The sequence below is a fragment of the Leopardus geoffroyi genome, chromosome A1 (genome assembly GCF_018350155.1).
Source record: "Leopardus geoffroyi isolate Oge1 chromosome A1, O.geoffroyi_Oge1_pat1.0, whole genome shotgun sequence".
Taxonomy (NCBI): Eukaryota; Metazoa; Chordata; class Mammalia; order Carnivora; family Felidae; genus Leopardus; species Leopardus geoffroyi.
In genome coordinates, this window is record NC_059326.1 from 198415787 (window position 1) to 198433569 (window position 17783).

Below are 17783 nucleotides of genomic sequence, written 5' to 3' on the forward strand. Positions count from 1 at the left end.
AGTCGAGGTGGTTTGCAGGATATGTTGGGCTAAATGCCTATGAATAAACATCATCGAAATACCCTGACTACTCTTTCACTACAGTAGTCATAAAAAAAAAAAAAAAATCAATAACATGGGGAGAGGAGAGGGTATCCTGAGCAAACTCTGTAAGATAGACACCAAAGTGTGTCTCAGTGTGTGTCTGACTCAGTGTGTGTGTGTGTGTGTGTGTGTGTGTGTATGTGTGTGTGCATGTGGTGTTCCTGAATATGAAAATAACACAGGCTTATTATAAAAATAAAATTAGAAAACATTAAAGTGGTACATCTGTATTGTAAAAAAAAAAAAAAACAGGGCACCATCAATAAATTCAATACAACCGGCGTTAATCTGAAGACATTCAATTCTGTTTAGCTTGTGTGTTCAAAAATGTACAGTTTTATTTGTGACTTGGGAAGAGGAAGACACTTGGTATTTATCTTCCTAGCTTTCCCATTTCTAGATCCTCTCTCCTTTTTCACATGCAAATGGAATGTAAATCGTTTCCTAAAATCTGCAATTTTATGGCCTCTGTTGAATAGGATACTGCTCGGGACTCTGGGCCATTTTATCACGGCTCAGATTTACTACCCAGCAGCTCCAGAACAACTTGAGACATAAAAGAAGGGGCAGAGGCAGGCTTTGGAGGTGATGAAGATAATCAAAACCTTTTCTCTGGAATTACTTAATGAAGACATTTATCAAGCACGTATTACGTGCTTTGATTAACCCTCTTCAGTTTAGTTGGTGAAAAGAGACATGACTCAGGCAGGAATCAAGTCCAATTGTAAAGGGAGTTTGGAACTATGCAGCCATGTTCACGTAAGCAAATGGCTTTGATTGCTTTCTGGCATTCTGTACCAGTTTTTCTAACTTCAAATTTTCAAATTTCAGTTAGCCAATAACCTGCTAAGTGTCCAATTGGGAGAGTGTTTTAGGCAGTTGATGTTTGAGTTCTCTTTCACACCTTTACCTTAAAGGACTAAATTGTTTCCAGCCCTCTACCACTCTCGGCTGGGGAGGCAAAGCCACCGTATCAGTATGCACATAAAACCCACATCCTTTCTTGTTTTTTTGATGGATAAACAAAAATGACCATTTTAATCAGTGACTCTGGATGGCTTTAGCTTGTGAAAGAAACCGAGACACTCCACGATGCTTAATATCATACTTGATCAAAATAATTGTAGGCATACATTTGTTACGTTATAGCTCAAAATATTTTCTTATCCCAGAATAAGCTCACCATTTTTTTCAAACCATACCACGTCAACCTACCAAGATAATCAAGTAACACTCTTGTTTTTTGCAGTACTATCACATCTGCCTAAATGGGAAAAGCTAAATCACAGAACTTGTGCTGAAAATCTTATATCCTGAAGAATTAAACATACGCCGAGAACGTGAATCATCAAATTTTTGTGATATGGAAACTTTTTACATTTGTAGACATTTAGTGTTCATTTCAAAGAATGTGTGAACAAAGTATGAATCGAATTCTTTAAAGCACTAGTCCTTTCCAAGGAGAGCACAGGGCTAATTGAGTGATTTTCATTCTGGTGCTTGCTTAGATAATTTGGAATCATTAAAAAGCAAAGTGTTCTGGTTTTGAGGTTTTTAATGTCTGGCCTTTTTTCTTTTCCATAAAGCCAGTAATTGCATTTTAGCCATTGTGCTCTTGTGGCAGGATGGTCATCCATCTTTGTCTCTGCTGCGGCAACACAAACACAGCCTTCCAGGGCCACACTTAGCAAACAATACAATGGATTCTGTGCTGTGAATTTTGTCCAATTACCTCTTCTTCCAGAGTCTCAGTCTGTTGCTCAAGATAACGCTCGCATTTTAAGAAATTGCAAGCACATTTCCCGTGGGATAGAAATTAATTTATCACAACTTAATGGAGAACACAGTGGGATCGTTGAACTTTGGCCCTGTAGTTTTCTGAGCAGAGAAGGATCAGTGTCTTTGTGTTAATGATCACTCTGGCCTCTCTGTCCCTACTTTCCTGAGGTCTCTTCAGTAGCAAGCTCCATGGTAACTAGACCCAGTAGTCATTTTGGGCACTTCCCACCAGTGTTTTGTTTTAGTAATTTGGATTTTGCCATTACAAGTCACTGGATTATGTGTCACCATATTTTCTACATGTAGAAATACTGCATTGTCACTTACCTACTCATTGTTCACACTGGAAATTGGCTCGTGGGTCCTGGCCCAGTAGCTTTGAATAACCAAAAATATTTCTTGTTCTTAGAACTGTTGGCTCTTTCTTTGAAAAAGCAGATAGAACTAATATCCATTTAAATGAGAGCGGTTTATCTTTTCTCCTTGTATTCATTTCCTACGGCTGCTATAATAAATTGCCACAAACTTGGTGGCTTGAAATGGCAGAAATGTGTTATCTCATAGTTTTGGAGACCAGAAGTCGGGACTCCATTTCACTGGGCTGAAGTCAAGGTGTCAGCATGTTGTTTCTCCCTCTGGAGGCTCTGAGGGGGAATTCCTTCCTTGCCTTTGAAAGCTTCCGGTAGCTGCCAGTATTTCTTGGTTTGTAGCTTCATTCCAGTCTCTGCTTCCACCGTCGCTTTCCTTTCTCCTCTTTTGTCTGTGGCAAATACCCCTCAGCCTCCCTCTTGTACAGATGTATGTGATTGCAGTTACCTGAATAGTCCAGGGTAATTTCCAATCTCGGGATCCTTAATGACATCTGCAAAGTGTTTGTCAAAGAAGGTAATATTCACAAGTTCAAGGGATTTGGCTCTGATATTGGCCTACTACATTCTTTAGCGTACTACATACACTTCTCTACAAAAAAGCAAGATATCCCATACTACCTTCTATTTCTTCCGAATGAATTGATCACCTTTTCTACAATCTTGTTTGGTAGTTTAATTAAAGGTTTCCATGCGTTTAATGGCATAAAGCCCATGAAAGTCAATGTTTACTTCCATATAGTGTGGATTTGGACCTTTCTGCCAGGGAGGGCTATAGATGGCTATATTGTTAGGCTCCTTGAAAACCTTGTTGATGTGGCATTTTTATGGAAATTGGCTCAGTCATGGAGGGGGTATGGGTAATTATTTGGACTTGGTTTTCAGTTGCCCATTTCTAGCTGGAGAGTTCCAGATATCACCATTTAGGAACTTAGGTCTCCTAAAAATGCCTCTTCTATCCATTCTCATTGAGGATAATCCCTTCTGGGACTTAACCCAGTTCCACTTTTTTTTAGCATGATGCCTGGGGTGCACCCTCTAAGCTGTGACTCCCTGGGCTGCCCCAGACTTGTGACCTCTTCTGGGAACCTTGAGCCCTCCATACCCAGCTGGTCTCTACACACGTGATGGTGCCAGTCCTGGTAAAATTAATAAAGGGCACAGAAAGAAGAGTCATTTATCTGAGCTCATCCTTCAGGAGCACAGGACCTTGTTGTCATCCAAACCTTAGCGTATAGGACTTTTTGGTTAGCCTAAATGAAATCTTAGAGGCTTTACCATTCTGAATTGTTTGGCTTTCTACAGTCTCCTTTCTCCGTGAACATCTGCCCAAGATAGAGACTTTTTGGACACTTCTGTTTCCCTTGCTTCTTCTGGACAACAATTGTCCTATCTAGAGACTTGGACCTTTAACAAAGCCATCGTGTCGTGGAGAATCAAGTGAGTGGACTGTATGTGACCCTTTCTCCCTCCCCCTTTTCCCAGCTGACTCTAAGACAGTATGGTTACTCTCTTCTCCAGTGGGAATTTCAAAGCTGTGATTGACTTTTAGGCCCCACTGTGGGAAAGATTAGTGTAAAAGGCTTATGCTGTGATTTTCTTATCAGGACCATAGGGAGCCACATTTACAAAGACCCTCGGAATGAAGAGATGCTCCAGAGTGCTCTAGCCTGCCTTTGGCTGAGTTTGACAGTGTTATTCTCTTAACACTCAGTCCTGTCCACATGTACTTTTGTGGACCTACAGAATGTGCACACTATTTTAGGGGAAGAATGATCAGATTCTATATATCAGAGTGCTCCCACTTCACCCCTGGGTTCATCCAAGGCACTCTTAATGACCCTTAGCTCTCTGCCTTCAGGTTTCAAAAGCTTACCTTTAAGAAAATAGATGTCTGCGGGGCGCCTGGGTGGCGCAGTCGGTTAAGCGTCCGACTTCAGCCAGGTCACGATCTCGCGGTCCGTGAGTTCGAGCCCCGCGTCGGGCTCTGGGCTGATGGCTCGGAGCCTGGAGCCTGTTTCCGATTCTGTGTCTCCCTCTCTCTCTGCCCCTCCCCCGTTCATGCTCTGTCTCTCTCTGTCCCAAAAATAAATAAACGTTGAAAAAAAAAAATTTAAAAAAAAAAAAAAAAAAAAAAAAAGAAAATAGATGTCTGCCAGTCACCTTGGGGCCAGAAAGGGATTGCCTTCAACCTTGAACCAGGTGGAAACTCATTCCCACCTTCTTCCCTCTAAGGTCCTGTGAGAAAGTTTGTCCCTGATATACAATGGCAGTGGCATAAAAGAAGTGGAATACAGTTTTTCTTTAACTTGCCTTTTGTAATAAATACAGTATATAGAATGAGCTATTTGTTTGAATCCTTACAAGCTCTAGCCCATAGTGGTTTTCTCGTCTTATACATACCTACCAACTGACTTTTTACATTACTAAACTCCTTGAAGTTGGAACGCATATCTTACGAATTTCTTGGTTGCCTAGAATCTCACTGAACTTCCCATGGTGAAGGAGCAGGACAGTGGAAAAAGCATGAATTCCAGAGTCACGTGGGACTGGATTAAAAACTGGCCTCTCCCACTTATTGGCTATGGGTGAATTATTTAAATGTTCTGAACCTCGGGGTGTTTTAAAATCTGTCAAATGGGTATAATGAGGCCCCTAACACAAAACTAAATAAAATGAGTTATACAATATACCTTGCAGAGTGCCTGGCACGTATGTAGGGCTCAGTAAAAGTTAGGTACTCTTTGTGTTTTTGTTGAATAAATGGTTAAGAAATGTCTTGGATCGCCTTATTTCTACTGCTTCCTGATATAAACATATACTTTATAATTAAATTTTGTAAAGCACTTGTTAAGTAGCTTGTTCATTTAACAAATGTTTATTGAAATGTCAAGTATACGATGGTGAACTGATACTTATTTACAAAGCAACTGGAAGTAAACTTCTGGAGCCTGCCAAAATCCAGCCTAAAACTTTCTTTGTTTTATGAGAGAAAATTTATTTCATTAGGTATGTTTTAGAAATTTCTAATTATTGAATATTTTCATGCCATGATTCTTTTTAAAAAAATAAGTCTAATCTTTCATCTTAACCAGAATCCTCTGATGTCCTAGTGAGGAGGTGATTATTGAGGACTTAGATGCTTTATTGAAAGACCCAGAAATGCCCAGGGCATGTGGCAAAAGACTAATTAAGTTAAATGTATATTTACAAGTGAGATATTAGTCCGTATTTTAATGCAGCAATGGAGGCTCAGAGAGATTAAATGACCTGCCAAAAGCCACAGAGCTGAAATTGGGTAGCATTTATATTGGAATGTAGGCCTGACCAACCCAGGGTTCAAATTCTATTACACTCCTCTGCTTCCATTTTTATATCAGTGTGTGTCCTTTTCCTCCTGGGAGGAAGAAGAGTCATAATTCAGGCAGTTGGAGCCAAAGAGGCCCCAGTAAAGTGATCTAGGAGAAAGGGCTCTTATCTGTAAACATGGAGATATGGCTTCTGGTCTCAGCTCTCTTCCCAGTTAGGCTGGTGATTACGGGGGGAGATGGAGAGAAGTTCCCTAAATTTCCAACCTCTCTGAGGTTCTCAGCAGCCTCTCAGCTGTAAAATTTAACCCATCATAGAAAAGTCAGGAAGGCCCCTGGCCAAATCTATCTCTTTGGCCTCTGACAAATGTTTTTCTTTGTGGTTCTGTAGTCATCAAGGATATGAAATCCAGAAGGTTTGGATCTCGGAGATCCAATCGTTGCCATCACATTATCACTTCAAATAAAAATCCTACTTGGGTCTAGGATTTTGACCTATGTATTCACCCACTTACAGGTTAGGTAGGAGTACAGCCTTGTTAAAGTATTAGAGAAATGGACATAGTTGAAGGTGGGGGGTCGGTATATTGGGATAGGAAACCACCATTTCTTGATGTCAGAGTGCCCAAGGCATTTGAAGGTTGTCCTCACTCCCTCATTCTGCACACACTTAGTCATCAGAGAACAGAAACTATTGGTCTCTAACTGAAGTTGATACAGTAGAATACTATGGGATTTACTTTTTTAGATTTTTTCATTGTTATTTTGAAATAATTTCAAACTTACAGAACAATTGGAAAAGAGTACAAAAATTCCAGTATACTCTTCACTCATATTCCCTGAATGTTAACTTTTAACTGTCTGCTTTATCATTCCCTCTACACACACACACACACACACACACACTTCTGAAATTTTAAGAGCCAGTTGCAGACACGACATACCTTTACCTCTTTTTTTAAGTTTATTTATTTATTTTGAGAGAGACAGAGAGAGGGAGCACATGTAGGAGAGGCCGAGAGAGAAGGAGGGAGAGAGAAAATCCCAAGCAGGTTCCACACTGTCAGTGCAGAGCCCCCATGCCGGGCTCGAACCCACGAACCATGAGATCATGACCTGAGCTCAAACCAAGAGTTGGTCCCTTCACTGACTGAGCCCCCCAGGTGCCCCTGAGGTACATTTACCTCTAAATACCTCAGTGTATATTTCCTAAAAACAAGGCCTCTCTCATGTAACCACAGTATAATTTTCAAAATCATGAAATTATCGTTGATACAGTGTTATTACATAATCTATAGACCTTATTCAAATTTCACAAGTTGTTTCAGCGAATATCCTCTAGAAAAAAGAGTATCATAGACTATCCTAGAAAAAAAATCCACAGCGTAAAACATAGCATTTAGTCGTCAGGTATCCTTGGTCTGCTTTACTCAGAGACCATTCTGCAGTCATGCTGACTTTTGTGACATTGCCAGTTTTTGAGGAAAACAGACCAGTTATTTGTAGAATGTTCCTTGGTTTGGTTTTATTGAATGTTTCCTCACAGTCGGATTCAGGTTGTGTGCTTTGGCAGAAATTGGCACGAGAGATGCTGAGTTCTGTTCCTGCTTCGTGTCAGGAGACACTGATGCTCATTTGGTCCTGTCACTGATGGTCTTTTATCAGTCTTTTAGCAGTTTTTCTGGTTTCTCCACTGAGAAGTTACTATTTTCATTTTTATAATTAAGTATCTCGTGAGGGAATACTTTGGAACTGTTTAAATCCCCTGTTTCTCATCGCAATTTAGCTTACTAGTTTAAGCAACCATTTAGGATTCTTACCTGTGAAACATTTATTACTGTGGTGATTGCCAAATGGTGATTTTTCTCATTCTAATTTTCCTTCTGCATTTACTAGTTGGAATTCTATAAAATGGAATTTCTTTTTTAATGCTTATTGTTTAGAGAGAGAAGAGAGAGTGGGGTGGGGGCAGGGAGAGAATCACAAGCAGGCCCCTCACTGTCAGTCAGTGCAGAGCCCGACACAGGGCTCAATCTCACAAACCATGAGATCATGACCTGAGCTAAAAATCAAGAGTCAGACACTTAACCAACGGACAAACTCAGGTGCCCCTACAAAATTGAATTTCTAATGGCATTCCAGAAGGACTCCACCTGTAAAAGAGAAAGTATCTGGGCTAATCTAAATCCATGGGAAATGAAAACTTCCCTGCTCCTCTCTCCTTAATCTTAGAGCCCAGGTATTCAGCTAAGTGGCTTATCTCTCTATATTTAATACAGCAGAAATTTGCAGAGCTGTTGGAAGCTGTTCCTAAGGCCACTTTGGGGTAACAAAATTCCTAATCCTGTCTGAGATCCTTCTCTCAAGTTTACCTTACACCTTTTTTCCCTATAAAGTCTTGTTCTTCTCCCTTTTCCAGCTCTCTCCCATCACACACACACACACACACACACACACACACACCTTAGAATCTGATTCTTAAAGCTCACTGTCTTCTAAATATTAAAGACTCTACTCTAAGTTCCTTCAAGGTATGGCTGCCAAGTTGACATTCCACACACACACTCACTCCCTTTTACTTCTAGCCGAGACTTTCAGTTATCTGCTGTCCTGTCTTGAAGCTCAGACACTCAAGCTGATCTAATTTAATTTTCTCACTCTCCAGCATAGAATAAGTCAATAAGTTATTCAGAATTTCTCACTTTTTGAATGACTTTTCAAAAACAGAACTACAGCCAACCTCTCCTCCAGTAGTCTTCCAAAGTATACAGCCTCCTCTCCAATTACTTCCCTCAAATTTCTGACCTTCATCTCAACTGTTCCCATCTATAAGAACCATTCTTCCCCTGGGACAATCATTCCTCATCCTGTAGACATCAGAAGACCCTTAGATTATTCCAATAACTTATTATATATTTTTCAGAGAAGTTAACTTTTACTTAAACCAGAGAAGTGAAAGATAAGATCAACCAGCCTCCAAGAATTTTTTTTCTTCCTGGTCAATAGACTGTGTTACTTTTAATATTAAGGAGCTAGATGTCTCTTTCCTTGTAATATTACACATCTCTCAAGCAGAATGGGAAACTTTAGGAACCATTCTCCAGTCCAAAATCCATGGCATAGTCACCTGTGAATGAATACATTTATGATGAATATTTTATTATAAATCTTAAGCTGATAATAGAAATAGTAGAACTGCTAAATAAAACTGACTTGTTTCCCAGAAACTTCTAAGGAAAAACTCCAATTTTTCATGAGTAACCTTGCTTCTTTATGAGAAACAATACTTTCTTCTCCTTGTTTAAAATCCCTAAATGACTGCACTTCCTTGTCTTATCCATGAATAGGAAAGGAATGAGAAACTCGCCAACAGGTTTTGGCCACTGTGGAAACAGGAAGCTTATATTCCACGGAAACTCATAGACCCAAAGCCTTCCTAGAACTCTGGTTCTAGGTACGTCCATTGTGTCAGCGTTGAGCCACAGCAATACACAGCCAGACTCCTGTTAATTAATACAGTATTTCCAAATACTGACTGATGAAATGCTCTGTAAATTATGGGATAATGTATGCCAGGCACTGCTGACATGGACATAAATACCTTGGAAAAACCTACCTCTAAGTTCAGATATTATAGAAGGCAGGTCAGAAAAAAAAAAGATGTGACCTATCGGAATGAAAGGGTTAACCATTTTATCTCTAGTCTTCCTTTCTGTGATTATAGTTTTAGAACTTTCAGTCACTGTTGTTGGAGGAAGGACTACCCGCGTGCTATCTGAACAACCAAACCCTGGGTGGAGCCTATCTCCATCAGCTGGGCCACAAAGGACATTGATAGGCAACAGGCATTAGAGACTTAGATGAAAATATTGAAAAATACCCTAAGCAAGGTGGGAAAATTTGAACATCAATAAGAATAACAATTGCAATAGAATGAAATACATCATACATTAAAATTCATGAGTTTATAATGATCTCAAAACAAAACAAACGTTTATGTTTGGATATTGGCATCAGGGAGCTCATTTTTCTAAAAATCAGTATAAAGGGAAAGAATCAAGTATTTATCCTGTCTTTCCTACATATACTGCAGCATAGCATCAGTGTAGCCGAATAGCTGATGAGGGAAAATTCTTTTTAGAGGACTTTCAGGTAAGAATGAAGAAGGAATGTTTAAAATATCATTGCCTTGCCACTGCAAAAATCAGGTGTTTAAACAATCATATCACTGACTCTGTAAAATTATCACATGACCAGGCTGGTGGAGAACTTTAAAAGAGATGGATCAACCTGGAAGCATTTGAATTCACCAATTAATCTTAACATATCCAAAAGAGAAGCAACCCAAAATTATTTTGTCTTGCAATGAGATGTACAGAAAATATACAATACAACCTGTAAAACATTCTTTAAAAAACTTGAACCTGATTCTTATTACACTTCTAGATTTAATTACTAGTATGTTGGAAATGTAGGAGACAGAGGAACATGTTAAACAACACCATTGGGATGCAAGCAATAAAATCCAGAATGTAGGAAACTCTATAAGATAGATGACCCAATTACTTTAACAAATAAATTACAAGCAAAAAAATTAGAGAAGGGGAACCTATAGACTAAGAGATGCCTCTGAGAAGCATCAAACAAATGTGATGTGTGGACTTCTAAGGATCCTGACTCAAAGCAACTATGTAAAAAAAAAGTCATGTAGTAGATCATCAGAGATATTTGAACACTAATTGGATAGTTGATGATATTAAGTAATTATTGATAATATTTAGATGTGATATGAGGCACCTGGGTGGCTCAGTTGGTTGAGCATCTGACTTCGGCTCAGGTCATGATCTCACAGTTTGTGGGTTTGAGCCCTGCATCAGGCTCTGTGCTGACAGCTTGCTCAGAGCCTGCAGGTTGCTTCAGATTCTGTGTCTTCTTCTCTCTCTCTCTGCCCCTCCTCTGCTCATGCTCTGTCTCTCTCTGTCTCTCAAAAATAAATAAATGTTCAAAAAATTTTTTTAAAAAGATGTGATAATGGTATTGTGATTATGTTTTTTTAAAAGAGTCATTTTGTCAATATTTACTACAACATTTACAGATAAAATGGTGTTTGAGATTGGCTTCAAAATAAGCTATTGGGCAGAATATGAGTAATATTATATAAAACAAGATTGGTTGTGAGTTGATAGTTTTTTAAACTATCATACAGGCAAGTGAAGATTTATTATATACTTACTATAATATAAATACCATAGCCTAAGTCATCTCGAAATCAACGTGCTTTTTTTTCTTTGATAAATAAACTATTTTTAAAAAAATTTTTTTTTCAATGTTTATTTATTTTTGGGACAGAGAGAGACAGAGCATGAATGGGGGAGGGGCAGAGAGAGAGGGAGACACAGAATCGGAAACAGGCTCCAGGCTCTGAGCCATCAGCCCAGAGCCTGACGCGGGGCTCGAACTCACAGACCGCGAGATCGTGACCTGGCTGAAGTCGGACGCTTAACCGACTGCGCCACCCAGGCGCCCCGATAAATAAACTATTTTTGTAATAGAAGAGCTATGTTTGACAAATAGGTTACCATATTGTTAAGTGCAAACACATATGTTTGCAGATATGTGCCATAATTTAAGCATGAGAATGAACCCTGAAAAGACATATATGTATCTCCTTCAGTTAGGACACATGTTAGTCCTTGTATTATCCCTGAAGCCAGGGGCTGATTTTTCCTTCCTGTCTTGACAGGTCAGTGAACAACTGATATTATATCAGCATGTGGACCGTGAGAACACTGGCTGGACTGCAGAAGACTCTTTCACATTCATGACATCCTCCCCACCAGCAGCTCTAGGCCCTGAGGAGTTTCGTATTACTATATCATATGAAATTACTGAACCTGGTCGGCATAGTCGTCTGCTTGCAAATACAGGTAAAGGCACCAAAAGATACGGTCAGTGTCTTATTTGTAATTATTAAAGTTGGGACAATTTGGAAATAAGTAATTCTCTTGTTAATTAGAAATGCCATGATATCATAGCAATGCCATGACATCAACCTTTGAAAGAAAACATATATAGTTATAAAAATTTATTTCTTTATGCGTGCTCTTTCTCTGGTCCTCTTCTCTTTCCTCTCATAAGCTTTAATAGTTGTAGTTGGGGGGAAGATTGAAAATTAGCTCTAAAGAATTTTATTTGTACCTGCAAATGGGGACTTTACCATGCCTATGACTAAAAACTGTCCATAGAAAATGAAAATAACAAATAGGGCAAGTTCCTGAAAGGAAAGGGGTATTGAAAGCTGCACCTGTTTCCATGGCAAGAGAAAGTCCAGTAGTAGGTAAGTGAGGAAATTAACATTATATAAGTGAATCTCAAGATTTCAGAACTCTCTTGCTTGTAATGTTGACTTAATAGTTTGGGTGTGTGTACTTAAAATTTAATTTATATGCCTTGGGTAACAAGGTCTCTGTGCAACCAAGGCGTTTTGAATAATCCACTGGAATAAGGAAATCTGAGAGTGAAAGTGCTTTGTAGCTGTCATCTTAAAGTTCTATACTATTTTTTTTTTAAGTTTTAGTTATTTATTTGAGAGAGACAGAGTGAGCGGGGAAGGGGAAGACAGAGAGGGAGAGAGAATCCCAAGCTGGCTCTGTGCTGCTAGCACAGAGCCCAGTGTGGGGCTTGAACCCACGAAACCATGAGATCATGACCTGAGCTGAAACCAAGAGTCCGGTGCTTAACCGATTGAACCACCCAGGTGCCCCTGTCATTTGAAAGTTCTAATGAAATACCACTTTGTTCTTTGTATTTTCACAGGAGCTGCCGTCAAGGAGGGAGACAAAGTTCTCATTGGCCAATCTAATTTAGATGCTTCCAACCTCTTGCTGAAATTACCCAGATCGCAGCGATCTTCCTATGAGATCTGGTTCCAGGTTATATCTCTTCCTCACCATGGAACCCTTATGGTTGGAGAGAGGAATATTACCAAAGGAAAACCCAATTTCTCCCAGTATATAGTTAATACATTTGGAATCATATACCTTCACGATGACTCTGAATCACTGGCTGATAATTTTACCTTTGCCGTTTGGCCAAATCAAAAGAGTAAGTCTGCCACCAAGCCAAAGGCTGACTTCCTTGAAGAGATGTTTAACATCACCATCTCTCCTGTTAATGACCAGGCACCAGCATTAAAGACAAAGGGGCTTCGGTTGAAAGTTCTACAGGGCAACAGGTTAGTTGTGGGACCTGAAAATCTGAGAGTGGAAGATCTAGACAGTCCTCCAGAGGAGATCAGATATATGATCATCCGTAATCCTAATAATGGCTTTTTGGCACTGGCTCACCATCCAGACATACCTGTTCACCATTTCACACAGGCCGACATTGACAACTCTAGGGTTTTATTCATTCAAGATGGAAGCCCATCCTCAGGCGTGTTTTACTTTAGTGTGACCGATGGTCAACACCGCCCACTCTATAAGCTCTTCCACCTGGATGTCATCCCCATCTCCATCACCCTTGTGAACCTCACTGACCTACTTCTCCCACAAGGCCAGACAATAGTTCCTATCACCAATACTCATCTGTCAGCAATGACCAATGGGAGAAGCCCCCAAATCACTTACAAGATGACATGGCCCCTCCAACATGGGCATCTGCTCATTGAAAACCAGGTGGTCATCAGCTTTGGGCAGGAGGATCTACATTCAGGAAGACTCTCTTACCATATGACAAATCTCACTGCCTCTGGGGACCAGCTACATTTCTCACTGTTTACACCAGAAAGCAACCTTACAGGACAAACACTGACCATCAGAGTGCAGCCTCTACTGCGGGTTATGTCAAACTTGACCATTGCCAACAGAGTGGTTTATCAGCTGAGAAGAAAGGACCTTGATGCTACTGAGCTTGCTAATAGGACTAAGAGTGATCCCCAATTTGAAGTGACAGAACCCCCTGTCCATGGAAGACTTGTACGAAGAGTGGGCCGAGGCGCTGAAATGGAAAACGCTACTCTATTCACTCAGAGGGACATTGACCAAGGATTGTTAATGCTGAATCCACATGCCAACTTAACAGGCATCGATATGGTGAATGACTCCTTCACTTTCCTGCTCAGGGCAGACCATGTACAGCCAGCAATAGGTTATCTTCCCTTCACCATAGTGCCACCTGACCCCTTACTCTTGCAAACATTTATCCCTGATGTTTCTTTACTAGTCACTTCCAATAACCTTGTGACTTCAGATTTCTCTCAGGAAAAGCTTGTGGTTTCCTCAGGACCCACAGTACAGACAGAAACTTTAGGGAAGCTGACTCAGGCCAGGCAGCAGCAAGCAGATCCCTGGGGACGACACCATGGTCAAGAGCCTACAATGGACAGCAGAGCCTCTCTAACTAGGATCATTTGGCCACCAAACACCACCGACGCCAGTCCTCAGGCACCCACCCAACCCAGGGAGAGCAATTATCCTGTGATAGTCATTGTACCCTCGGCTGTGGTGGTCTTCCTGCTGACAGTAACTGCCGTGACCTTGTGTATCCGGATGCTGGGCCGGAGGGCAGAAAAGGCAAAACCTCTTATCAAGCCCCTGACCAATCTGGAAACTACAACCCCAAGTCCTAGGCCAAAAAGGAGCATAGCTGTTCCCACTGTCACAGTGACACCCCTTCTAAAAAGCTCCAGCAGTCCCCCAGTCAGTCTTTGCAGGGACCCACTAAGTGGGCAAATGGCTTCTCCAGCTACTGAGCCAGTGGAGAAATGTGCTCCTTGGGAGACATGGATGAATCTGGATCCTGACATGGTGAAGCTCTGCCGACAAACCAACCCAACACTGAAGCACAACCAGTATTGGGTGTAGACTGAGGGCTCTTGTTCCTGAGTGACCACCTGCTGTACTGGGATAGGTACTGGGATCCAAAGGCAAAGGAATGCTGGGTGAATCAACTGAGAAAAGCTTGGCCGTGACAGTTACTCCGTGCTCAGTTATGGTCCCATGGTTAGATGTTGGCATGGTTTATTGTAACGCGTACAACACTCTTCTGATGGGCTCTCCACAATGAGCTTTGTATGCTCTCTTCTGGACCTGACTCTGAGTATAAGGTTGTGTCAGTATTTAAGCCCTTTACCAAAGTGCTACCAAACATGCTGGCCTAACTGGGAATAGCAGTATTAACTTGGGTGCTAGAGTTAATGGAGGAAGCCTTTGCATATTTTTCACTGAGGATTCACTCTCTCTGAGTGAGTCAGCAAGGAAATGCAGGAACTGTTTCAGCAAGTAGACAAGGTAATTTAGCAAATCAGCAAGTTTGTTTCTAGTGTATTTCTATAATGTATTTTCCTCCTTGGAGCCCGTTGGTTTGACTTCTTGTGCAGGAAATGCCTTGGTGCTCTGGATAGTAGGACAGCTTGACTCCCTTTGAAGTATTCACTGAGCATATTGTGTTTCATCGAGAAGATTTATCTATTCTGACTTGTAAAACCAAGTCTGTAGTACAAATATGATTTGAAGCCCTAAAGAATAGAAAAGGCTGTTAAACGCATTTGTGATGACTCGATTTGGCTTAACATCACGATGAATTGAAATAATGGCAAATTTGTACCTGACTTGTCTGGTTGAGCCTACCATTGGCTCAACTGATTCAAACCTCAGTTTCGATAACTATAAAATGAAGATATCAGTACGTGTATTAGTTATGAATGCTTTAGGTTGCAAATCACAGGACATTAGATATGAGTCGTTTAGATTGGAGATTGGCAAACTTTATTCGTGCAGTACCACAAGGTAAAGAGCTTAGACTTTGCGGGCCATGTATGGCTGTTTATTTTTAACAACCTTCATTTTCTTAACAAAGTTTTAAAAAGGTAGAAACAATTCTTAGTTCTTGCCTTTGACCCACAAATCAGTTTGCCAACTATTGATCTGGCTAAGCAATAAAAGTCTTGCAACTACCAAGTAGCCTGAGGTGGACATTCCGAGGCCGGTTCAACAGTCCAAAGATGTCATCAAGTACTGAAACTCTTTTGTTCTTTCTTCTCTACCTTCCTCAAGCTGTTGGAATTCTGTTTTTCATTTTTGTTTTTGTTTTTTGGCTTAGTTCCTTGTGATTGTGAGGTACCTGCTAATGCTCTAAGCAGGACAGTCACGTTCAAAGGCAGACATTCTAGTGGGAAAAAAACAGATATGGCAAAAAGACTTTTTCTTAAGATCTTATTTATTATTATTTTAATCCTGTAAGGGTAGGCCTTCCCAAACATTTTCCCCCTTTTATGTCTCAGTCTAGAACTGAGCAATGGGATTCCCATCTCTGGAACAACCATTTGGCCAAGAAATGGAATTCTTCTGACTGACGATCTTTCCTGGGGCTGGGAGAGGATTCTGCCATGTCAGAGATCAGTGGATGACCCCACCCTGTAATTAGGGGAGGCTGGAGGATGGCAATTAGTTAAACAGTGAATAAGATCTGTTAAAGTACTCTTCAAATATGAAATACTTGGGAAATAAGCATTTTGATCTTTCAAATGGATATCTACTTTAGTATCTCCTTTTCATATTTTAATGATTTTCTTAAAACCAGCAACTAGTGAGTTTAGAGTGGAAGGAACAATTTCTCCTGGCGGGGGCATTTGGCAGTGTCTAGAGACATTTTTGGTTTTCACATCAGGTGCTGTTGGCATCCATTGAGTGCAAACCAAAGATGCTGCCAGATATCCAACACTGCATAGGACAGCCCCCCAAAAGAATTACCTGATCCAAAATTTCAACAATGCCAACGTTGAGAAACCCTGGTTAAAACCACAATGAAGAGTTTTCTTATCTACCTGATGAAGGATTAATAAACCCATTACCAAATGTAAGCAGCAACTATATTCTAAAAACAGAATAAAAGGGTGAAAATTCTATTGTACGGTTGAAACTCTGCTTGGCAAATTTTTTTTAAAGAGGATGTATTTAAAAACAAAGCTTGAGGGCAGATTCATTCCTTCATATTCCTTGATAAAAGAAAAAGATTTTACCTTGTATTAACAGTTGGAACACATAGGGAGGGGAAAAAAATCGATATTTACAAAGGTAAAGATGAGGTCAAAGTGTTCCCCAAAGTCTAATGGCCTCAGATGTGTTCCATGTGGACAAGAATTTTTTCTCATCCTTTCCCTTTTCTGCTTCTCTGGGTTGCTTTTCTGTCCCAACCCAATTTTAACGGCTTTCTGTGGAAACAGACTTCATAATCTACAGACCAAATGGAAGGACAGCATATTTGGACCTAGAGATAACTAATCATGTCTTAGATCTCTGGTTCCAATGCTGGTGCTAAAGAAATCTTACCTACTCTTCTTCCTAAAGTGATTCCCTCTTGTCTTTCTGTATTATTGAAATAATTCAATATTTTTGGACTTGATCCCCTTAGAAAGGAGGACTGAGAGTATTAACCCAAGGTTGGTTTGATCACTATGCAACTCAGAATTATTCTTTTTTTTTTCTTTTTCCTTTTTTTCAATTTAAATCCAAGTTAGCTAACACATAATATAATAATGTTTTCAGTAATAGAATTTAGTGACTCATCACTTACATATAACACCCAGTGCTCATCCCAACAAGTGTCCTCCTTAATGTCCCTTGCCCATTTAGCTTGTTCTAAGGAGCCAGGTGCTCAGAAGGAACAGAATGGCAGTATGTGCTTGAGCTTGTACACAGAAAGGGAAGGCTGAGGAACATCTTTGCATCCAGTTAAGTGGGTTTTCTTTTATCGCGGCTGGGCAAGGAGACTGCCCGTTCTTTGTGGAAGAGCCAGATGTAGTTGGCTCCATGACCATGTTGGCCTCTTCCTTGCTTCAGCCATGAGATCTGTGAAGCTTATCAGCCTGACCAAACAAAAAAATATGATTTCCCCTCCCCTTTCCTGTTAACTCTGTAACTTCATAAAAATAAAATTAGTGTCCATATTGGAATTAAATAGACACAGATGCTTTGAAATGAGAATTCACGGTGTCTGTGAGTGTGCCTGCCAAAGCAAGACCATCAGTGTGAGGTACAGATGTCAAGACTCAGTAATTAATAGAGTAATTAATATAGAGCTTGGAAAGTTTTCCAGAGCATCTAGAATAGTCTTCTGATTTGCAGATGGATTCAATTTTTAAAAATGCCTACCATTTGGTGCTGGCTCAAATAAAAAATGAAATAAAAAGTTTTGGCAAATTCTTGTTTAGTGTTGAAAATTAGTTTTGGAAATTGAAAATGAG

At 40.2% G+C, this 17783-nt stretch overlaps 1 protein-coding gene across 8 annotated transcripts in view; it reads left to right on the forward strand.

Annotated features, from left to right (window-relative positions):
- The window catches only part of LOC123576756 (chondroitin sulfate proteoglycan 4-like), a 102758-nt gene that overhangs the window by 53606 nt on the left and 31369 nt on the right, over positions 1-17783 (forward strand). For 5 of the 8 annotated variants that reach the window (XM_045438038.1, XM_045438069.1, XM_045438078.1 and 2 more), the window contains 2 exons: positions 11283-11466; positions 12356-17739. In XM_045438038.1, the coding sequence (XP_045293994.1) occupies positions 11283-11466; positions 12356-14403 (2232 nt within the window). In that variant the 3' untranslated portion in view covers positions 14404-17739. Of the gene's footprint in view, positions 1-11282; positions 11467-12355; positions 17740-17783 lie in introns of those variants that run through there. The other 3 variants (XR_006701570.1, XR_006701566.1, XR_006701567.1) reach the window with 1 other exon arrangement.